Source organism: Acartia tonsa, chromosome 11 (assembly GCF_053477335.1).
Source record: "Acartia tonsa isolate MP-2025a chromosome 11, ASM5347733v1, whole genome shotgun sequence".
NCBI classification, from domain to species: Eukaryota; Metazoa; Arthropoda; class Copepoda; order Calanoida; family Acartiidae; genus Acartia; species Acartia tonsa.
Window position 1 is genome coordinate 26,070,628 of NC_137270.1, and position 24,406 is coordinate 26,095,033.

The following is a 24,406-nucleotide window of genomic DNA, read 5'->3' on the forward strand; positions in this document are numbered from 1 at the left end:
GCACTGGAAGGGATATTAGACTTCAAATTACCAGGGATCTGAAGGGATAAGACAATTACCGATGGTACATCTCGAATGATGATACACAAAATTACCCCTCCTGTGATTACAATTAGTTGTTGAAACGTTTAGACACTCGACTTGATGAACCAACAAATCAAAATTCAGTAAAAGTCCCCAAAAATTTGTCAATGAATAAGAAATGTTATTCAAAACTTTGGGGAATAGTGTAATAAAAAGTCCAATGTCCCCTCCCTCTCTGGTAAATTACAGCGTGTGACTGGACCAAAAAGTTACATAAAACAATTCTGATTTTTTGTTTTGGAGATTTGAAGACTTTAATCTTATCTAAATTGAGAGATAAAAACTTGTCTTGTCTATATTGGATCCAAATAAGCAAGGAAATATATTTATTTTCCTTAATAGACATACAGACAACGCAAGTTAAGAAATGCTTTGCTACTAATAGTAATTTCGAACCATCCTATAATATGAAGTTTTGTCTAAAGCTGTCCCTGGTCTAAAGCTTAGGATTTCAATAACTACTGGACTGATTGAAGAGAAGTTTCACATGAATCCCTCTTCCAACATTTTTTAATACAGGTTCCTATATTCTAGGGGCGCAATCGCTAGTATTATAAATATTATCATATAATTTAAAACCTTATTCCAAAATCTATTAATCTTACGAAGACGACTTTTGTTGAACAGTTTAATCTCGCGGCATTATTTTGGACTTTGCGCAAGTGAGCGAATTTTGCTCTTTCAAGTTAAAATTTTAATTTTATTAAGTTTACATGTTGAGAAAAAGTCCTATTAAGGAACCAAAAAACCTTTTAAGGATATTAAAATTTTTTTTGTGTCTTCAAGCATTTTCCGATTAATAATTTGTTTTTTTTTTCCAGGTGAAAATGAAGTTCATAAGCGATAATGTAACTTTGTCGTTTCTAAGAGAAGAATATGAAAAATATAACAATTTTATGAAGGAAAAAGATTCGCCGTCAGAACCTTACAAATCTAAATATGAAGCCATGAAATGTCTGGATAAAATGAAGGTATAATTATGTTTATCTTGATTTCAGCGAAACGCTACTGTATGTAAATTTGTCTGAACTTCTCTGGGGTTGGTTTCTTTGAGACACTGATGTTAAAATATAACTATCCTTAATTATCTATAAGTAGTACATTTTTACTTTAAAAAGATTAAAACTAATTAACTATATTAAAGGAGGGGGGGGGGGGGGCGGAGATGTGACACTTTTTGAAATAAAAACTAAAAGTCAAAGGAACTTGATTAAAAAAGAGTTACAGTACTTAAATTTTGCATGGCGGTAGCTTTTAAAAGGTACAACGTGGAAATAGGGGCGGAACTGCCGCTCTCGTCTGAAACCGCTGATTTTCGCCGATATTTTTTTTCATCATTTAAACATTTACAACATATTATTACCTAAAGAGAGTGTCAAATGCAAATATTAGGAATATTTTTCGTATTCCAAATTGTCTAAATTGGAGATTAAAGGCAAATCAAAATCCTCGAAAAACGGTGGTTTTCTGCGAGAGCGGCAGCTTGGAAATGGTAAACAAGATCTGAACAAACTATTTAATAAAACTTTTACATACTAAGATCCTTTTTTTCTAGGAAAAGTTGTCTGAATTAGAGGATTGTGAACACAATAAAGCAATTGAATGTTGTATCCTGACAGCTTCGGGTGTTATCAAGACAGGCATTTGTTACAATTTGATAATTACTAGCGGATACGCGATTTTTCTTGGGGAGAGTGGGGGTGGTTAAATAGTTAAAAATCGTCCCAGGACCTTTGTGAAGCTCCCTTGTCAAGGAGAACCATATCGGTTAAGCTGTAAGGTTTATTGTTGAAATAAAGAGTAACAAAAATCTTACTGAACAGAAACTGAAGAATTTACAGCTGGAGAGGAGCTACTAACCAAAAGTATTGAAATTAGCGAGGCTATATCTGATGAAAGGTATGTAAAAAAAAATATTAGGTACATTTTTCACTTTCTGATCAAATTTTTTATAAATATTTCTATCGGTACCTAGTTTTTTTTTCCTTTTAGATAAGTATATTTTCTACCTACCTATTATTTTTTGTAAAAAATATATAATAGTTATTTTATTGCATCGTATTAAAGACAGCTTTCCGCTGATATAAAAACGATAATTAGATTAATTCCGGTTGTGTTAGCCCCGAAGGCCTGGGCTAACAAAACTTTAATTAACATTATATTTTTTTTCATTTTACTATTTCTAGAAAATTGTCTATAATACGATGAGATACGTGATTTTAGTGTGACTGGGAAGCCTTTCTAATCCAGCGGATTTTAACCAGTTTCGAAAAGTTAATAATGTTTCCGATTAAAAATCATTTAATATTTTTTTTTCAGATTTAGCCTGCTGTCAAAGTTGAAGGCATTAATCTATCTTGGAGTAATATGGTGTGGCAGAGAACAGTATGATTCTGCAAGAGGATTTCTGGAGAAGGCTCTGAAGGAATGGTGGCACATTTTAATAAGATTTCAATTATTATCATCGCAACTCATGCTTGCCTTAGTAGCGAAGCTACTCTATAAATTACGTTGTTTTCCGTCTGTACGGCTAAGGTTAAACCCGATTTTCTCATATTCTATTTAAGGTAAAAAACTGAATTTTTCATTCCTATGACTTATCCCTAGTTATTGTTTTGTCATACTTACTATTTATTATGTTTTTTTTCGGGTGAAACATGAGTTTCTTGGCTTTTATTAAAGATATAAAGCTCGAACTTTTGTTGCAGATTTCTATGATCTATGGACACAATATTATAATTCAATTGTCGGTCATTTGTGAAATATTTTTATTTTATGTCCATTTTTAAGCAGCTTTCCCTTCTATTATTATAATGATTATACAGCAAGATCTAAACACAAAGCTTCTCTCGCAAATGTATTATAATGCAGGGATCTAAAGAAATAAGACAATGACCGATAAATTGATGCACTGCACATCCTTAATGATAATACACAAAATTACCCCTTCTGTAGATTAAAATTAGTGGTTGAAACGTTTGAACACTCAACTTAATCAACCAAACAATAAAAATCCATTAAAAGTCCCCAAGTTGTTAAGCCAACGTAAAAGAAAACATTATTATACAGCTTTGGGGACTAGTGTAAATAATAAACATCTCTGTAAATCTTCTCTTGCAAATGTCATATTTTAATGTGTCATGCATTCATTTAAAGGTGTATAAATTCTTCAAAGAAGAAAATTGTCAAGAAATTTACACATTTCAAGATTTACTCACCGATTCCAGGTAATAATAATCACGGCCGATTTTTATAACCCGGCTTCGTTGGTTGTACAACCTTTATTTGATCTAACCCAACTTAAATAAGCATAAAAATACTGGTTTTCTATCCCTTATGCTCCTTCGTTTTTTTGTCATATTTGTCAGAAGCTCATGCTTTTGAATGAATATTTCTTTAATTTTTAACATATTTAATAGTTACAAATACAATACCTACTACAGTGTTTATCATCGTTTATTTATCATTAATGTATTAATTTAAATCTGCCATTTTCCTGTTTGCATAAAACCCAGGGATATAAAGGTTTAAGACATTAGCCGATTTTGTTATGAAACCCTAATGTAGATTGAGGTTATTAATTGAAAAGTTGGGATACTACGTATTTATAACTAACCTATCAAAATTCAATAGAAGTACCCAAAGTTTTTGATCACTTCCTAATAGATACAGTTTTTAAAAGCGAAGCTTTTCTATAATTAGGGTCGGTCCGTCCGTCCGTCCGTACGTCCGTCCGTCACGGATAGCTTTTTTCGTTAATTTAGACATGTTAGAATTGTCCTATCGATTTCAAATTTTGCATGGTGATTCCTTTAGTAGTTAGGTACGATTTAGAAAGCGTAGCAACTCTATAATCATTACCAAAATGTCCGTACGTCCATTTTAAACATGTTGATTTTTTTACTTTTTTAAATAGCTTTTTTCGTTAATTTAGGCATGTTAAAATTGTGCTCTCGATTTTAAATTTTGCATGGTGATTCCTATAATAGTTCGGTACGAGTTAGAAAGCGTAGCAACTTTATAATCATTACCAGAATGTCCGTACGTCTATTTTAAACATGTTGATTTTTTTTACATTTTTAACAACAAATTTGTATGTGACCTAATTATCCGATTGGTCTGATTTTTGGTATACTGATTCCTGGGACAAAAAAGTACAATATTATAAGCGAAGCAACTCTATAATCAAGTCCTAAAAATGTAAGTATGATTATAATCATTATCCTGTATCAAGCAGTTTTTCAACAAATTTACTTACAATTTTGCTTTGACTCTTATACATTCGTATTCTGATTATTCAGTTATGACATTATACAAGTGTTAATGTCCGTTTGTCCTACCTTTCAGAGCTTCGCTTTTATGGATGTTGTCATCCTTGTTTTTCTCAGTTCAGGGTATAATGTTGGAGATCAAATAGAACAAACAGAGTCAATTATCACCCATGCATACTTCTATCTAGCACAGGTAACAGCTTTGGGATGAGGTTGCAGTTCCCCGTAAAATGTTCCTGGTATCAAATATCGATTAACTCCAAAAATATTTGAATCGATACCTGGAACATTTTACCAAGGATCTAAGATGATAAGACAATGGCCGATAAATTGGTGTACATTCTTAATGAGGTACACAAAATTACCCCATAAATAGATTACACTTAGTGATTGAAACGATTAAACACTCAACTTATTGAATCAACCAATCAAAATTCAATAAAGTTTCAAAAGTTGTTAAGCCAACGAATAAGAAAACGTTATTACTATGATAAACAGCCCATTGTCCCTTCTCTCTCTGCTTTTATATAGTGCTTGCTGATTGTGCAGGAGGTTTAACAATATGTTGGTATCCTTTAGAAAAGTAACAGAATGTCTGTCTGTAGCTTAGGACCAGGCTAACCGCTGGACCGTTATGGGTTTTATGAGTTATGAGTATTTGAAAGATTTTTAAATATCTAGGAGGGAAAGATTCCCTTCACCCTCTCACGAGAAATTACCCATCCCCCCCCCAAAAAAAAAACTTTGTATCTAAACATTTTTAATTCATTAATGCCTTTAAACTTTGTTTTGTTAACTTAACATTTGCAAAGGGGGGAGGCGGATGTGCCACTTTTTGAAACCAAAAGTAACGTGCATGATCTCATCCCATAAAAGAGTTAAAGCTCCAAAATTCGGCACAGCAGTTGCTTTTGTGAAGAAAAATATGGAACTGTGAAGAAACGGCGGTGGAATAGGCGCTTCCTTTAAAAACCGCCGTTTCCCGCCGAATTTTTATTTACCGTTTCTCGCCATAATAGACAATTTTCAATCATCTGAGATAAACTTTTTTTTTCTCATAAATTTCGCTTATATTTTCACTTGACACTTTAATGAGAAAAAAAGTTTATCTTAGATGATTGAGAACTGTCTAATTTTGCGAGAAAAGGCCAAAAAAAACGGCGGGAAACGGCGGTTTCGCCGCCGCTTCTTCAAACTTCCATATTGTTCTCCTCAAATGCAACTGTTGTGCAGAATTTCAGAGCAGTAACTCTTTTATGGGCTGAGATCATGCACGTTTAACTTTTGGTTTCAAAAAGTGGCATATCCGCCTCCCCCCTTTGCAAATGACAAGATTTCTTTTAAAAATGCAGGTTGAAAGTAAATCTGGAAACAGTGAAAAATCTGCATCCCTCTGTTTGACCACTCTGGCAAGACAGCTAAAGTCACCGGATCTGGATTGGAGGAATGTTCAACATAATAAGATAAACATATTAGATTAAAAAAGTTTTTTTAGCGCATCATAATATAGACAGCTTTCCGCGGATATAAAAATGTACGATTGATTAAAACCAGTTTTGTTAGCCATAAAATGCTGAAGGCTTGGGCTAACAAAACTGGTTTTAATATAATTAAAAATTTTTTATTCGTAGAAAACTGGATGTAATACGATACGATACATGATTTTTCAGCATAGCCAAGTGGACATCGGTTTCGAACCCATACTGGAAAGTAGAGATGAAGGGAATATTTGAAAAAAATATTTCTTTACTGGCTATGAAAGCTGCCATCATCTATAAATGGCTTTTCTCACAGCCTAATCCCTCTTGTTTCAATCTATTTCATAATTAAGGGGAGGATTTCTGTGCTCGACAGGTAGTTTTTGGAAAATCATCCCCTACTTTTTATAATGAACATACAAATGTAAGGGATTGGACGTGTAACTGTGCTGGTTTGTCCGACTTCTATCTCAATAGAGATAGCTTCAAGGCAGCTAGGTATGTTTTCATTTACTAGCCTCGCCTCTAGGGGCACTTAAAGTAGTGGGGGGGGGGGGGGGGAGAGAATTTGCTATGATTTGGTATGAAAAAACTTTGAAATGTTAAGCTTATCATTATACCTAAATATTAAGCACGAAATATCATCAACTGTTTTGCTGAGTTCAAAGTACAAAATAAAGTAACACAGCAAATGTTTTAAAATGTCAAAATCCATTAATCAAACCGTTTACATTATTACAATTTACCAACCCTTTATTTTAGATATATTTCGCTTGTTGGCTATACCTTATTTCAGCTTATGCTTTAGGTATTGTATTTCTGCAGCCTTAGCAGTACTAGACCGCCACAAGTGTGAAGACAAAGCTGCGGAGCTGGAGGGTGATGATGGCAACAAGAGTAGGAGATCCGAAGCTGTTGTAGACAGACATTGTGTCAAGTATGCCCTCACACTCCTAGAGTATTCGCATTGTGCCAGCTTACAGGTAAGCATTTCTAGCAGAGAGAGAGAGAGAGAGGGAGGGGACAATAGTCTGTTTATTACACTAGTCCCCAAAGTTTTATTGTAACGTTTTTTTTATTCTTTGGATAAACAACTTTGGCGGTTTTAGTAAATTTTGATTGGTTGGTTAATAAAGTTAAGTGTTCAAACGTTTCAACTACTGAAGAAGGGGTAATTTTATGTATCTGCGCCTCTAGCATCTAAGGGCTCAATATTTGTAGGGATATGGATGGGCAGAAAAATAGCCTGAAACCATTGATATCCTGACTTTTTTATTAAAATGAAATAGCTTAAAACCATACCAGGGCCATTAAGAAGCTTTACCCTAAAGGAGAACCATATTGGTTTCCCGGTTAGCGAAATCCTTGGCTACAGACAAAAAAAAAGCATACTACTTTATATAATAGGATTAGAATTTTTATATTAGTACCTAATATTTCTTGTTTAGGAAATGGATGAAGGAAATGAAACTAAGGTAGAAGAGAGTCAAGATGCTATTACAGAGTTTGAAGACCTGGATGTTTCTGCTTACACTCAACAGGTACACCAGGAAGGGAAGGGACATTGGGCTGTTAATTACAATAATCCCCAGAGTTTTCTAATTCGTTGACTTTGGGGACTTAAATTGAATTTCGATTTCTAGGTTCACTAAGTTGAGTGTCTAAACGTTTCAACCACTAAAATTGTAACCTAAAGAAGGGGTAATTTTGTGCATTATCATTTGGTTTGTACATCAATTTATCGGCTATTGTCTTAACGCTTTAGATCCTTGGATAAATATACCAGATAATTCCATATATTAGCCTATATGACGGGATATTCCACACGAGATGTTATTTTTGTGCATCTTTAAACCAAATCTTGCATAATTGCTGTGTATTGTTATATGCTCACGGGTCTCGAAAATAATTCCTTATTTGAGGTAACGGGTGAGAGAGTTAGAAGCTATGCAGATGCCAAAGGTGTTTTCTTATGGGCCCAGAAGCATGTTCAAAGTGCGCAGCAGTATTTTACGCTGGACGAAAGATGCTCAGATTATGTTGAATTAACCAGGAATCTTCAGATAACATAATAATAGAGGTCTCTAGAGGCACATGAAAAAGGAGATTTAAAATCCAACACCCATTTTTTTATTTTAAATTTGAAAAATAAATAAGATTTTATTTTGAGGGGGGGGGGGGTTTCCCTCCCCCTCTCCAACACCATTTTTTATTTTAGTTTATAAAAATAATTTTTTTTAGTGGGGAGGCATTTTTTTCCAGGAGCGATTTCTCTTGGGAGGATCGTGGTACCCTCCCCCAAAATAATTATAAACCTTCCCGGGACCTATGAGAAGCAACCCTGTTAAGGAGAATTCGATCAGTTCAGCGGTGAGCGAGATCATTAGGTACAGACAAACAAACAAACATCATTTTACTTTATTATAAGGATTAAAAATTTAATATAGAAATATTTTGTTATCTTGTAACTGTTGGCTAGAGATCAGAGCCAGTTATACAAACATTTGACATTCTTTGAATCAGACAATGAAAACAAATGTAAAATGCACAGGTAGGAGTTTTTAATTGCAAAATATTTGTCTAAAAGTCCCTACTCTGCATGGTAATGAGGTACGATTGTTAAAACCTACTACAAACTATAGATTTTAAATATTTATAAAAGGGAGAGGGCGGGTGTGACACTTTTTAAAACTTAACCTAAAACTCAAAGGAACTAAACAAAAACCACCAACACCATCGTCAAATTTCAGTGCCCCAACTCGTTTTTGTTTTGGTTGAGTTCCTTTGAGTTTTAGGTTTGGTTTGAAAACTACATACCTATAGAAAATAAAATTATTTATATATGTGCTGATTAAATGTAGTTATGATAATTAAACAGAAGAAATACCTACACTTTTTAAGGTAAGCAAGAGGTGAATTTCATCGTTCATTGTCCTATCCCTGAAAGTAAACAAAATGTTTTTATTTAGACGAAGAGCAGATCTATTGGAACCGTTGAATCGAGAACTATCTCCAACCTATTATTTACTCATCATTCGCCAGGTTATTAAAATAATTTTAACATTACTAATGGCTGCTCCGCTTACATCTAGAGGCTTTGCATTCTAAGGGAATTGAAGGGTAGAAAAAAAGTGTAAAACCATCCCAGACATTTGTAATGCTTTCTTAAAATGGAGAACTCAACTGTTTAGTAGTTTATTACCCAAATATTAAGCTAGGGACAAAAGATTAATACTTTTTATAATAGAAAGCCTCTCTGTTAAGGGAGAACCATATCGGGTTATCTTTTGGCGAGATACATCTTACACACAAACAGACAGACATCATGTTACTTTCAGTTTCATATAAGGATTATACAATAGGTAGTTCTTTTAAGCAAAAAAAACGAAAATTAAACTTTTTCATTGGAGTTTTTTATAGATTTTGTTCGAGCTTGGTGAGATTTTCAGTGACATGGTTGATATCAAACGCATCAGATGGCAGGTATTGTAATTGCACATTAGAGGACTTTAGCCCCTCGACCTTTTTCGAAATTTTAGTAGTACAGTTGTATGATTTATACCATTTGGTAAGAAAACACTTTTGTAAAAAGGGGGGAGGCGGATGTGCCACTTTTTGAAACCAAAAGTAAAACGTGCATGATCTCAGCCCATAAAAGAGTTACAGCTCTAAAATTCGACACAGCAGTTGCTTTTGTAAAGAACAATATGGAACTGTAAAGAAACGGCGGCGGAACCCGGTTCCGTCGAAAACCGCCGTTTCCCGCCGAATTTTTTTTGCCTTTTTTCGCCAAATTAGACAGTTCTCAATCATCTGATATAAACTTTTTTTCTTATAAAAGTTTTCCTTATATTTTCACGTGACAATTGTAATATTTCAAACATCTCAATATTAAAAAAAAATTCAAGTGTAAAATCTTACAAGTGTCAAGTGAAAATATAAGCAAAATTTTTATGAAAAAAAAAGTTTATCTCAGATGATTGAAAATTGTCTTTTATGGCGAGAAAAGGCAAAAAAAATATCGGCAGGAAACGGCGGTTTTCGGCGGGAGCGACGGTTCCGTCGCTGTTTCTTCACAGTTCCATATTTTTCTCAATAAAAGCAACTGCTGTGCCGAATTTTAGAGCTGTAACTCATTTGTGGGCTGAGACCATGCACGTTTTACTTTTGGTTTCAAAAAGTGGCACATCCCCCTCCCCCTTTTTAACCACTTTGGACAAGTAATATTCCCGTTAAAATCAAAATTTTTAGGCCCCTACATATTAGGATGAAAAATGCATTGCATCAGAACAACTATGCCTTATGTGCTCCCGGAAAACGCCTTGAGTAGAATAAGCTTTCCTGAAAAGTGAAAACTAATCTTGTTTTTAGTCAGAACCTGGAAACCCACACTATGCAAAGAAAGTGAACCTACTAGTGAAGCAGTCAATACTCTACTTTGAAACTTTCCTGGATACAATGAGAGTTGAGGGGAAACGACCAGAAAAATATAATGATGAAAGTGTAAGGTAGAGTATTTTTAGACATATTACGTAGTATAAAAACCATGTTATTAAGTTATAATCTCTGCCAAAAGTACGTCATAAATGATGATGGTAGGGGGAATGCCTTGGACTAAACTCAGGCGCAACTCATTACAATGCACTGTTAGGGTCATGCAATTAAAGAATGCGTTGTCTGCAATAGTTGGGATGTCAGGGGTGTATATTCTGCACAAGATTTATTTTTTTTCCCCTGCTGCAATTTTTTTTTTTTTTCCCCCTAGATTTTTCTTAAAAAGTAGGGGGGGAAATAGAAAATATTTAGAGAACTCCATATTTTATTTATTTTATCCCTCCTACCACACATTTTTTTAGTTTTTTTTAACCAAGGAGGGGGGCGAAATGGAAAAAATGTTTTCAGTTTTCTTAATTTTTACACTTTTTTTACCCTCCAACCACTTATTTTTTATTCCCCCCCCCCCCCCCTGAGCCGGGGATCCCATGCAGAATATACACCCCTGTGGGATGTTAGTGTTAATTGTACTCAGGGAGGGACCGGAGGGGACATCGGGCTGTATATAACACTAGTCCCCAAAGTTTTATAAATACGTCTTCTTATTCGTCTTAAGAACTATTGATTGGTTGGTTCATTAATTTGTGTGTTCAAACGTTTCTTCAACCACTAAGGGGGGTGTTTTTAATGCAACCATCTCGTAATCAGTGAGCAAATGGCACTTAGAATTCGAATTTCAATCCAAACTTTTGCATGAGTAATCCTTGGTAGGTCTATTTTCCCTAAATCAAACAAAAAGTTGGAAAAGTAACGGCTGGCGGCTCAGCCGTTTAGCCGTTTTTTGCCTATTTTCAGGGTAAATTCATCATCAATTACGTAGGAATCAACTATTTAAAACATATTTTTGGTTTAATTCATGTTAAATAATAGCAATAACCATTTTTGAAACTTCTAGTACCACCAGCTACCGTCTAGAACCGTTTGATAGCGTTTTGGAGTGGCAACGAGAATAAGGTGGTGCTAGGTTTCGTGAATAATTTGTACTATAGATATCCAAAAAATGAAAAAACTGCTGAGCCGCCAACCGTTAGCCATTACTTTTCCAACTTTTTGTTCGATTTAGGGAAAATAGACCTACCAAGGATTACTCATACAAAATTTCAGATGGAAATTCGAATTCTAAGTGCCATTTGCTCACTGATTACGAGATGGTTGCATTAAAAACCCCCCCCTTATAATTGTAATCTGCATAATGGATAGTTTTGTGTATCTTCATTTGATATGTACACCAATTTACCGGTCATTTTCTTATCCCTATTGATCCCTGGTTGTACTAGTCCTTTAATGTTATGAACCGTCCCCCTGAGGTTTTAATCAAGTTCATGGTAAACACAAACAAAGATTAGGGATCTAAAGGGATAAGACAATGGCCGATAAAGGGGGGGGGGGGAAGTTCTGACACTTGCGTAAACAGTGATTATAGGCTTTGTCTTTGGAGTGAGAGGATAGGTTATTTAACAAAAAAGTTTCCTTTTGGGATGTAGTTTTCCTATTTAAAAAAAAAAATTGGATTCGGCCTCCAGGTTCCGGTACTCCAGGCCTCCAGGTCGACTCTGGACAGGTAAAAAAAAATTTCAAGTTAGAACAAAACTTATTTAACAAAAGTTGCTACTTTATGGATGGTATGAACTAATTTGAAGAAAATTTTGAAATCGGGCTCCAGGTTCAGGTACTGCAGGCCTCCAGGTGGATCCTGGACAGGTAAAAATTGAAAATTTTTACTTTAAAAGTTAGAACAAAACTTATTTAACAAAAGTAGCTTTTTTATAGATGGTATTAACTAATTTGAAGAAAATTTTGAAATCGAGCTCCAGGTTTAGGTACTGCAGGCCTCCAGGTGGATCCTGGACAGGTAAAAAAAAATTCTAGTTAGAACAAAACTTATTTTACAAAAGTAGCTTCTTTATAGATTGTATTAACTAATTTGAAGAAAATTTTGAAATCGGGCTCCAGGTTTAGGTACTCCAGGCCTTCAGGTGGATTCTGGACAGGTAAAAAAAATTTCAAGTTAGAACAAAACTTATTTAACAAAGTTGCTACTTTATAGATGGTATGAACAAATTTGAAGAAAATTTTGAAATCAGGCTCCAGGTTCAGGTACTGCAGGCCTCCAGGTGGATCCTGGACAGGTAAAAATTGAAAATTTTTACTTTAAAAGTTAAAACATAACTTATTTAACAAAAGTTATAGATGGTATTAACTAATTTGAAGAAAATTTTGAAATCGGGCTCCAGGTTCAGGTATTGCAGGCCTCCAGGACCAGGTGGATCCTGGACAGGTAAAAATTGATTTTTACTTTAAAAGTTAGAACAAAACTTATTTAACAAAAAGTAGCTTCTTTTGAGATGGTATTTACTAATTTATAGAAAATTTTTAAATCGGGCTCCAGGTTCAGGTACTGCAGGCTTCCAGGTAGATACTGGACAGGTAAAAATTAAAAATTTTTACTTTAAAAGTTAGAACAAAACTTATTTAACAAAAGTGGCTTCTTTATGGATGGTAGGAACAGATTTATAGAAAATTTTGAAATCGGACTCCAGGTCAAGGTACTGCAGGCCTCCATGTGAATCCTGGACAGTTAAAAACTGAAAAATTTTCCTATTAAAGTTAGAACAAACTTGATTTCATCTTTTTCTTCAAATTAGGTAATATTAGCTAAAAAGTAACAACTTTAGTTAAATTAGTTTTGTCCTAACTTGAATAGTAAAAAATTTCCGTTTTTATCTGTCCAGGATCCACCTGGAGGCCTGCAGTACCTGAACCTGGAGCCCGATTTCAAAATTTTCTTCAAATTAGTTCCTGCAGGCCTAAATTAGTTAATACCATCCATGAAGTATCAACTTTTGTTGAATAAGTTTTGTTCTAACATTAATAGAAAAAAATTTCAGTTTTTACCTGTCCAGGATTCACCTGGAGGCCTGCAGTACCTGGACCTGAAGCCCGATTTCAATTTTTTTTCAAATTAGTTAATACCATCCATAAAGAAGCTACTTTTGTTAAATAAGTTTTGTTCCAACTTTTAAAGTAAAAATTTTCAATTTTTACCTGTCCTGGATCCACCTGGAGGCCTGCAGTACCTGAACCTGGAGCTCGATTTCAAAATTTTCTTCAAATTAGTTAATACCATCTATAAAGAAGCTACTTTTGTTAAATAAGTTATGTTTTAACTTTTAAAGTAAAATTTTTCAATTTTTACCTGTCCAGGATCCATCTGGAGGTCTGCAGTACCTAAACCTGGAGCCCGATTTCAAAATTTTCTTCAAATTAGTTAATACCATCCTTAAAGAAGCAACTTTTGTTAAATAAGTTTTGTTCTAACTTGAATTTTTTTTTTTTACCTGTCCAGAATCCACCTGGAGGCCGAATCCAAAATTTTTTTAAAAATAGGAAAACTACATCCCAAAAGGAAACTTTTTTGTTAAATAACCTATCCTCTCACTCCAAAGACAGCCTATAATCACTGTTTACGCAAAAGTGTCAGAACTCCCCCCCCCCCCTTGATGTAGAATGTAGATCCTCAATGATTACCTATACACAAAATTATCCCTTATGTAGATTACAGTTAGTAATTGAAACGTTTGGACACTTAACTTAATTAACCAACCAAACAAATTTAATTAAAGACTCCAAAGTTATTGAGTCAACGAATAAGAAAACGGTATTATAAATTTTTAGGGAAAAGTGTAATAAAGAACACAATGTCCCCTCCCTCCCTGAACAAAAGTATATGTTTCAGACCTGCCCTGTTGGCCCATTTCTATATTGGACGGATGCACAGCAAGTTCATAGTTGTCCCCAACAGTCATGACGAGCTCAACAACATCAACATGACCTATGAGAACTACAAGAGTATTGTCGAGTACTGTGATAAATATCCAGATACGTTGGCTAAGGTTAGACAGATTTTATTTTCCAGTATGGCTTGGAAACCTTTAATATCGCTGGATTACAAAAGGTTCCAGGGTTGGCAAGAAAAGTCCAGGGCAGTTAAAACCACAGGGTTTTTTTTTCCCGGTTTTAACCACCAACAAAGATCCATAGCAAAAGTCCACCTTGAAAAGAAATGCTGTTCTCGCCTCCAAAATGGTCCTAAATTAATATTTTTTCTTAAGAAACTTCTTATTTTTTCTTAAAACGCCTGTACACTACACACAGTATGAAAATTAGAATATACAACAAAAAATTCTAGTATATTTGTTTTTGAAGTAAAAATGTTGCTTTCTAGAAATAAGTCTTCTTGGAAAATGTACTTCAATATCCGCCCATTTCCTAACAATTTAGTAGCTTTATAGTTTTATAGCGTTTAAAACGTGCAAGTATTTACTTAGGTATTTAATGAAAATTTTATAGTAACTTTTTTAATTATCAGGTGGTAGAAGAAGTGACAGCCTGTAGAGAGATGGTCAAGTTGCTGCCCATGAAAATGGAACAAATCCGACGCAGTCTTACAGTTTAAGACAACCAATATTTATTTTTATTTGTTCATAATCAATATGTAGTTATATTCACCTACCTACCTATTAAATGAAACAAAGTCAACTCAGCCTATAAAGTATTATAATCAAGTTATAATGAAATCTCTTATTTCAATTTTCTTTAGATAATTGATAACATTTTTTATGTGATTAAACCATTTTTGGTGTATATAACCCAAATGTATACCTATTGATCTCATTGTTCACAAATCATTTTTAAAATGTAATTTTTATTGCACTTACACCTGTGATGTTTTCTTGTGATAACCAATTGTAATGAATTTATAATTATTGCTCTACAGTTACGCATTTTATTTCTGCTTTTGTTGCATATTAATTATAGAAAAATATGGCTGCAGCTTTTAAAAATGTAAAAAAAAATATTTATGTCAAGCTTAACCAGACGTAGCAGATCGTTTTCAGCTGCGATGAGCCTTTTTTTAAAGCCGAGACTGAAGATTATACAAATAATGTGATGTGGATAGATCATTTAGATTGTCCAATAAAATAATGAGTTTTCGGCTGTCAAACCTTGTTTAAAATGATCACAAAAACTAAAACCCTTTTTTCTGAGTAAAAATTCTCAAATACCTTTATTTTGATCTTGCATCTATGTAATTTGCTTTTTGTGTGATCTATACCATATGTCAATGAATATTTCTAAATGTTTGTTTTGTTCACTTAAAGGCCTTTTCTTTTCTGTATTTGTTGTTATTCTTAAAACAGGAAACTATAGGTATAATTGGAATAAGCCATTTTTTATGTTTTTTTTTTTATCTTATGTAAACAATCTAATTGTATCTAAGACTATGAAAAGCATCCCTATTAATATTTCAGACAGTGATTTTAAGAAAGTTTAGCTTGTAACAGATTGAAAATGACGGCCGAACAGATGTCCATGAGGTATATAGACCCAGACACAGGGTTCCTCATGGAGCCAGGTAGGTCCAGTGGGTGTGTGTGTGTGTGTATAGATGTCCATGAGGTATATAGACCTAGACACAGGGTTCCTCATGGAACCAGGTAGGTCCAGTGGGTGTGTCTGTGTGAGTATAGATGTCCATGAGGTATATAGACCCTGACACAGGGTTCCTTATGGAGCCAGGTAGGTCCTGCTGGTGTGTGTGTGAGTATGTGTGTGTGTGGGAGGGTGTACAGATGTCCATGAGGTATATAGACCTAGACACAGGGTTCCTCATGGAGCCAGGTAGGTCCAGTGGTTGTGTGTGTGTATGTACAGATGTCCATGTGGTATATAGACCCCGACACGGGTTTCCTTATGGAGCCAGGTAGGTCCAGTGGTTGTGTGTGTACAGATGTTGTTGTTGTTGTTGTTATAGGTCCAGTGGTTGTGTGTGTGTCTGTACAGATGTCCATGAGGTATATAGACCCTGACACAGGGTTCCTCATGGAGCCAGGTAGGTCCAGTGTGTGTGTGTGTGTGTACAGATGTCCATGAGGTATATAGACCCAGACACAGGGTTCCTCATGGAGCCAGGTAGGTCCAGTGTGTATGTGGGTGGGTGTACAGATGTCCATGAGGTATATAGACCCAGACACAGGGTTCCTCATGAAGCCAGGTAGGTCCAGCGGTTCTAGGGATCTAAAAGAATAAGACAATGGCTGTTAAATCAATGTACATCCCCTATGAAGACACATAAAATTACCCCTTCTGTAGATTAAAATTAGTAGTTGAAACGTTTGAACACTTAACTTTATGAACTAACCAATCAAAATTCGCTAACGAATAAGAAAATATTAGTATAATACTTTGGAGACTATTATAATAAACAACCCATTGTTCCCTCTCTCTTTTAATCTAATTTTCCATGCACTTTTGAAGTTTAACTTGCCTGAAGTTTCATAGTAACTTCATTTTAGAAGAGTTTTTGAAGTGAAGTAAAAATGACAAAAGTCCATCTATCTGTCCATACCTATGTTGAAACTTTTTGAGGGAAACTAGATTTCACTTCCGCTATTACAAATACCTACTTGAAATTTCTTTGTAAAAATAGATTAAGAAGTTGGTCAGTAATACAGATTGTCTCTGTCCGTTATTTTGATTTTGTGGAGAAGGAAGTAGTGAAAGTAGTATGTCATTTTCTCGGCTGTTATTAAAGATAGATGTATGGAATTTCTTTTGTATATTTCCGTTAACATAATGAGTATCTATCTTACAACTTTTTTTCATAGATACCTAATCATTGCTTCATTTGAATGATTTAATCCTTTGTAAATAATATTTTAATCCTTGTTTTGTTCCAGGAACGCAAAGACCAGATGGAACTTGGAGAAAACCCCGCAGGAACATAAACATTAAAATCTAAGTTTTTTCTTTAATTCTAAATTTTCTTTAAAACCTAGAATAGGGATAGTTCTATTGAAGGCATTTAACGAGTTGTGGTTATTAGTAGGAATGGCAATCCGTCAAATTTTTGGACCGGGTTCAGATTCTTACAAGAATCCGTCCAAAAAATGGCGAATTCTCACGGATTCCGGATTCGGACTCCGGATTCTAGCAATATTTTAAAAGGCTTTTTTAAAAAAAGTTAAAAAGTTTAAGTGCTACATATGTCCTATAAATTAATGTTCTTGGTGTTCTCTATAATTTCGGTAATTTCAAAAGAAATTAAAATTCAACTTTAAAGGTCATGTTTTTTGGTCAATTTTTAATCAATTTTCATGTTTTTTGGTCTAAATCTATAGTTCAATGTGAGCTTTTTTAGGATCAGGCCTAAACAGTAATAAAATACGTTTTTTTCTTATATTAATTTTAAGTTTAAAAAAAAAAAAATTTCGAAAAAAAAATCGAAAATTCGCGTCTTTCAAAAAAAATCATTTTTAACAAAGAAGGAATAGTCCGATAATTATGAAATTTTTTGTGGATAATCCCTATAACGTCCTTTTAGGACCTGATAGTCCTTTCCATAAGCTTTCTACCGGTCTTGGTTTCATTTGAAAATATTAATATTTACCCCATTTTTTTTTCAAAAAAAACGAAAAAATAACGAAATTTCCCCCCCCTTACCCTATGTTTTTTAAGTCCTTGTAGGTATATTCAAAACTATTTGTTAGGAAAATAAGGTTCTTTCAATTTTATGCAATATGAATCAAGTTCTTACTATGGAACAGAAAAAAATCTTCCCTAAATAAATGCATTTCGTGGAACTACCCCTTTATTATTATAAAGTTTCATATTCTGATGCATAGCCAACTGCATATCAGAACTAGAGTTTTCCTGTAAAGCATATTTAAATGTTTTTGTGTTTTCCCAGAGTGAAGGATGGCTACGTACCACAGGACGAGGTTCCACTCTATGAATCCAGAGGAAAAACTCAGGCTAAGGTAATTTAAATTTGTCTATTTTTCACTAGAGAGAAAATCCAGAGAGGAGGGGGGCAAAGGTCTGTTTTTTACAGTAGTCCCCAAAGTTTTACGATAACATTTTCTTATTCGTTGGCTTAACAACTTTGGGGACTTACTTGAATTTTGATTTGTTGGTTTATTAAGTTGAGTGTTCAAACGCTTCAACCTTTAATTTAACCTACAGAAGGGGTAATTTGTATGTCATCATTGGGAATATACATCAATATTACCGTTTATTGTCTTATCCCTTTAGATCCTGGATATGATAAATTAAATAGTCCTAAGAAATATAAAACACGTAGGTAGTTGTTAAAAAATTAATTTTAAATATCACAAATATCAACTAAAATTCTTAAATTTTTGTGGATTTTTTGTTGTGTTTAGTTGTCTTTTTGTTTAAAATTTTATATACCTATTTTCTTTCATGCAACACTTTTCTTGTAATGATGTACTTTTTTGCTTTAGGCTCGCGAAGCTGGTTATATTCCTGGTTTACATAATCCAAACACTTTCAAAATAGGTAGGTTTAGTTTATTTAAAAGGTACCTAGTTGTCTCATAAGATAAGGGATGGGCCATTTATTAAAACCTAACAAAGAAACTTTGCATGAATAAAAGGGTTAGCGTTTTAATTTGCTAGAGTTAATTAATGCTTTAAAAGAAATGATTTATTAATAGTTATTCTTCGCATCGTATTATAGACAGCTTTCTGCGGATATTAAAATAAAGAATTTAATAACAAAACTGGTAGAGAAAAGGTAATTTTATGATTTTTATTTTTAATATTCGTAGAAAATTGTCTAATACGACGCTATACAGCGGATATAAATCGGTTGCAAAGCCATACTGCAAAGTCATATTTTTTTTAAAGAAAAAGCCATGGAATCAAAAATATTTGTTACATCAAAACTATGACTAATTTATAAACTGCTAGCGACTGTGCCCCTAGATTTTAGGGGCTCTGTATTCAAAGGGACAGAAAGGAGCTAGAAAAATAGCTTTAAACCATCCCAAGACTTCTATGAAGAAAAAAAATATCATAAAACCATCCCAAGGCCTAAGTGATTTTTCCGTGGAATCGAGAATTCGTACGTTTTAGTATTTCTCGAAATCTTAAGCTACAGACAATAAAACCTTACTACTTTACATAATATGAATATTTTTTTTACAGATACATTTGTAATCCCTCCTAAGTCTACAACTATACCTGGATTAAATGTAAATGCTCCAAAACCTGAAATTCCTATCCTAAGGTATGGTATGATGATTGATGTGTTCACTACATAGTGTTCTTTTTATGTGTATAGGGATGAGATACAACGGATAAATTATATAAAAGTAACAGGATATGTGTCTGTCTATCTCTACCAAAGGATTTTGCTAACTGGCGAACTGATATGGTTCTCCTTTACAATATAGCTTCTCATAGGTCCTGGAAACTACTATTAGGGAGGGTTCGACCACCTACCCAAGATAAAAAGCCCCTATAAGAAAATTTTCACCTTATTTAATAGGTAACAGATGTATCACGATGTATGCAGTGCCTTGCACAGGGTTTTGCTAGGGGGATGTGAAACGGCTTGAGGGGATGTAAAAAGGGGAAGGAAGTCCATTACAATTTAAATTTATTCGCTGGTTTTACAACCTTAAGGACTTTTATTAAATTTTGATTGGAAGGTTCATTGAGTTGAGTGTTCAAGCGTTTCACTTTCAACCACTAATTGTTATCTACAGAAGGGATAATTTTGTGTATTATCATTGGGGATGTACATCAGTTTATTGGCATTGTCTTATACCTTTAGATCCCTGATACTAATATTCAATGTTTTCAGTGCAAAAACCAAGAAAAAGAAGAACAAGTCCAGTGCCAAAAAATCTGATACTTCTGTCTCGGTAAATTTTTTTAAAAATTGGGTGTAGCGGTGTTAACACCTCCCTTCCCCCTGAGAAAATTTTGTGTTAGTGTTAACATTAGGTAGATACATTATATAGAATAAGTGATTTCTCATATTTTGGTTTATATATTTTTTTCTGATGGGCTTAAATTTTCAACAATGTAGTTCTGGTTTTGGCTTTAGACCCTAAATGGATATTTTTATTAAGATAAACAAAACAATTACCTATATGTTAATGTAACTATTTACATTGTTACGTTTTTTATTACATAAGGGTAACATATGCTTGTGATTGGCGGAAAAGATGGAGGACTCAAAAAATAACTTACCTATTCAGTTTTATTTAGTAGTATTTTAAACTAGTTTTCAATCAAGGGGGACGTAACTGAAGCTTTTTTGATGCAGGGGGGGGGGGGTCCGGAACCACTTGATGAACCGTGTAAATTTTAAAACCATAAGTTCAAAAGCTTAAGTCCAAAAAATTTACACGGTTCATCAAGTGGTTCATCGGAGAAACCCTCCCCCCCCCCCTTGCATCAAAAAAGCTTCAGTTACGTCCCCCTTTTAATAATTATCATAAAAATGCTATCCTGCAATTATCCGTTCTATTGACATTATGATTTTAATTAGGCTGTCACAGATAAGCTTGAGAAGACCACTATATCAGACAATAAAACAAGGTAAAAATTTCTCTGTTATCTGTATTATCATCATATCCAAGTTTATGATCAACAGTATGACAACATATGGAGAGGCTGTTGGATATATTGTGTATCTGCATTGTAGAATCTAGAGTTAGATATTGTTAAATCTGGAGCAAGTGGGCGTTTTCTTAAAAATGACATTACGAAAATGTCTTGGCTTAACTGGCAAATACCCCTACATATTCCTAGATTCTTAAATAAAAACTTTAACTTTTTTCCCAAATACTTTACTTAATAAATATAAAAAATCTAAATCTTTTCGTTTCTCTCAACTTTTTATCCAATCTGGTTATTATTTTTTTATCCAGGAAATATTCTGGAGTTCAGCAGCTAGGCTAGTCAAGATTGTCTTATTAATTCATCTGTATATAATATGTCTATATATCCAGGAAATATTCTGGAGGTCAGCAGCTAGGCTAGTCAAGATTGTCTTATTAATTCATCTGTATATAATATGTCTATATATACAGGAAATATTCTTGAGGTCAGCAGCTAGGCTAGTCAATCTGTATATAGTATGTCTATCCAGGAAAGATTCTGGAGGTCAGCAGCCAGTGAGTACTGATTCTGCCAAGAAGTTGAGAAATCTCATATCTATATATCTATCTACTTATCTATCATAATCTATCTATACAGGAAAGATTCTGGAGGTCAGCAGCCGGTGAGTACTGATCCTGCCAAGAAGTTGAGAAATCTCAAGAAGAAACTGCGTGATATTGAAGAGTTAGAGAAGAGGGTAAGTGCAGGGATCAAAAGGGATAAGACAATAGCCGATGAATTGATGTACATCCCCAATGATGATGACCAAATTTAACCCTTGATTTCAATTAGTGGATGAAATGTTTGAACACTCAACTAAATGAACCAACCAATCAAAATTTACTTAAGTCCCCAAATATGCTAAGAAAACGTTATTATAAAACTTTGGGGACTAGTTTTAAAAAATGAAAAAGCCCACTGTCCCCTCTCTCTGAGGTACGTGGGATGGCACTGACTTGAACCCAACACCTTAAATTCTGAATGTATTTTTATGATAATGGAATAAAATGAACTTTAAACGGTTTCCGGGAAATTTTGTGGTGGTTGTTAGTTTTATTTTCAGTTTTTACTTAAATATATCTGATTTCCATTCTTATTTAATTAAATTACTGATCTAATCTGTTAATTTACTAGCAAAACTACTCTATAATTCTGTCTGTCCGACCGTCAGTCATACAGTCAATCCGTGCCGCTTTATTAAGAATATAAAAATATGTGAGGAAAAGGACTTTTTTATATTATATTTTCAATTCTTCATTTATAAAAATACTATTTATATCTTAGCTTCCAAATTCCCATCCTTGATTTTTTATGTTTTTCTACTTTGGGATTTTGTTATCATTGGTTTTTATTTCAGTTGAATGAAGGCGAGTTGAAAGACCCGGTCCAGGAACAGTTAGATAAAGTAAGTTTATTACAGAATTTATATATCAAGGGACAATTGACGATAAGTTTATTTACATTATATATTCACAAAATAGCCCTTCCTGTCAGTCATAGTTATTATTATTGTTTGATAAACTTGAACATAACTTGTTTTTTAACCAACCAATTAAAACTCATTAGAAGTAACCACCCCAAGATGTCCGCAATATTTTTTAAAGTAGCTTTGACCTCATAGAAGCTTAGATCCAAACTTAGTACACTCTAGGTCTAAGGATTTTTAGTACTTTATCCCCTGCCCAATCACCTAAACTGCACATTCCCTATTTAAGTGAAGAAAATGGTGGATTAAAACTATTTAAAGCAAGAATTTTTCCTATGCCTAACCCTTGCCAATCTATACCTGTGGTGCCCTTAGCCGTTGGACTAACCAGTACCTTAACCTAACCTAGACAAATAATCGAAAATCTATTATCTAATATTAAATGTGATATTGATTATTTAATTTAGGTTGCTCGGAAAAAAGAAGTAATGCAGGAAATTGCAGAGTTGGAAAAATCAATTCAACCTCAATCATAAATTATCTATGGCCATTTTATTATCATAACCTCAACATGCCAAGGTTTTGCTAGATTTTTTTTTATGAAAAGAACAAACATAAAATCAGATTTCGATTTTTTCTTTTCAGGGGTGTATGTTCTACACAAAATAATTTTTTTCCCCGGCTTCAAAATATTTCATTTATTCCTCCCCCCCCCCTTTATTTTTACCCTAAGATGGGAGAAAAAAATGGATTAATATTTGTAGTTCTCTTTATTTTTTTATTCCTCTTACGTATTTTTTAAGTTGTTTCCCCGAAGGAGGGTAAAAAATGGAAAAAATGCAGGGGTGTATATTCTGCAAAAGATGCATTTTTCCCGGCTGCAAAATATTTCATTTATCCCCCTCCCCCCTAGTTTTTCCCCTAAAGAGGGAGAAAAATTGACAAATATTTGTAGTTCTCTTATTTTATTCACTTTTTTTACCCCTCCCACATATTTTTCGAGTTTTTTCCCCCAAGAGGGGAAAAAATGGAAAAATGTTTTTAGAACTCTTAATTTTTTCCCTTACACGTAGGTTTTATCCCCCCCTCCCCATTTAGCAAGGGTTCCTGTTTCTTTTCTAAAAAATCTACAAAACTTTGGTCTTTCTCTAGTGGCTATTACAAAACCTGAAAAGTCTCATTTTAAATCATAAAAAAGTATTATAATTTGCCCCCCTAAAACCTTCGATTTAACAATCATCCTATGTCCTTCTTTTTTGTTTGTTATACGTGTTTAATCAAAAAAAAGTGTAAAGTAATTTCCAGTAGGTAAGGCTTCGAAACCGATTAATATCCACTGGATTAGATCCGGTTCCTAGCAATAATGAAAAATAATATGTAGCATCGTATTACAGACAATTTTCCACGAATATCTAAATAAAAATCATAATGTTAAAACCAGTTTTGTTAGCTCGGGCCAACAAAATTGGTTTTTGTATGATATTTTTTATTTTAATATCCGCGGAAAGGTGTCTATAAGACAATGCGATTAAGAACTATTCTTTCCTTTTATTTATTTTATTATATTTCTTTTATTTTTATTTTTATTTTTTAACAATAGTTTTACCTTTAAATCTACTTGTAAACCAAATAAATGTTGCATGATATTATTTACAAAAAGTGACTAGTGTATGTATTTTTTGGTGCTTGCTTACATGTGAAGACCGGAGCACCGAAACCCCCCCCCCCCCCCCCGCTTAGTTTTGACAAAAATCAAAAATAAGGGGGGGGTAGTTTTTTAACCCCCCGCTTAGTTTTGACAAAAATCAAAAATAAGGGGGGGGGGTAGTTTTTAACCCCCCCCCCTTAATTTTGAAGAAAATCAAAAATAAGGGGGGGGGGTAGTTTTTTCACTGTACAACACGCCAGAAAGTTGAGTGAGGTAAATCAAGTAAATCCAGTATACCAGAGGGGAAACCTTATTACAGAGATATTCATGTTTTGGGGCATAATTTCCTTATTTATTGACTTTGGCCAGTAAAAGGTTTTAATTTTGCGCAAAATTAAAACCTTTTACTGGCCAAAGTCAATAAATAAGGAAATTATGCCCCAAAACATGAATATCCCTGTAATAAG

General features: G+C 33.8%; 2 protein-coding genes across 7 annotated transcripts; both read left to right on the forward strand.

Annotated features, from left to right (window-relative positions):
• The first annotated feature begins 875 nt into the window (after nucleotides 1-875).
• Nucleotides 876-15,700, forward strand: LOC145332066 (KIF-binding protein). The gene is made up of 17 exons (XM_080176988.1): nucleotides 876-1,055; nucleotides 1,640-1,724; nucleotides 1,908-1,983; nucleotides 2,404-2,506; nucleotides 3,238-3,311; nucleotides 4,473-4,548; nucleotides 5,708-5,797; nucleotides 6,261-6,331; nucleotides 6,642-6,816; nucleotides 7,282-7,374; nucleotides 7,756-7,884; nucleotides 8,311-8,384; nucleotides 8,803-8,875; nucleotides 9,254-9,316; nucleotides 10,205-10,341; nucleotides 14,124-14,280; nucleotides 14,757-15,700. The coding sequence occupies exons 1-17, from the start codon at nucleotides 912-914 to the stop codon at nucleotides 14,841-14,843; spliced, it is 1,707 nt and encodes a 568-aa protein (XP_080033114.1). The 5' UTR covers nucleotides 876-911; the 3' UTR covers nucleotides 14,844-15,700.
• Pym (partner of Y14 and mago) lies at nucleotides 15,676-23,942 on the forward strand. 6 transcript variants are annotated; one of them, XM_080176991.1, is made up of 12 exons: nucleotides 15,676-15,765; nucleotides 15,930-15,967; nucleotides 17,128-17,164; nucleotides 18,135-18,207; nucleotides 18,694-18,748; nucleotides 19,399-19,480; nucleotides 20,060-20,120; nucleotides 20,753-20,802; nucleotides 21,463-21,562; nucleotides 22,223-22,270; nucleotides 22,759-22,870; nucleotides 23,444-23,942. In XM_080176991.1, the coding sequence occupies exons 1-11, from the start codon at nucleotides 15,740-15,742 to the stop codon at nucleotides 22,825-22,827; spliced, it is 639 nt and encodes a 212-aa protein (XP_080033117.1). In that variant the 5' UTR covers nucleotides 15,676-15,739; the 3' UTR covers nucleotides 22,828-22,870; nucleotides 23,444-23,942. The 6 variants fall into 6 exon arrangements, with proteins under 6 accessions (XP_080033117.1, XP_080033115.1, XP_080033116.1 ...); XM_080176989.1 differs by lacking the exon at nucleotides 15,930-15,967 and adding an exon at nucleotides 16,243-16,280 and having other exon boundaries at nucleotides 15,696-15,765; XM_080176990.1 differs by lacking the exon at nucleotides 15,930-15,967 and having other exon boundaries at nucleotides 15,696-15,803.
• Nucleotides 23,943-24,406: the final 464 nt, after the last annotated feature.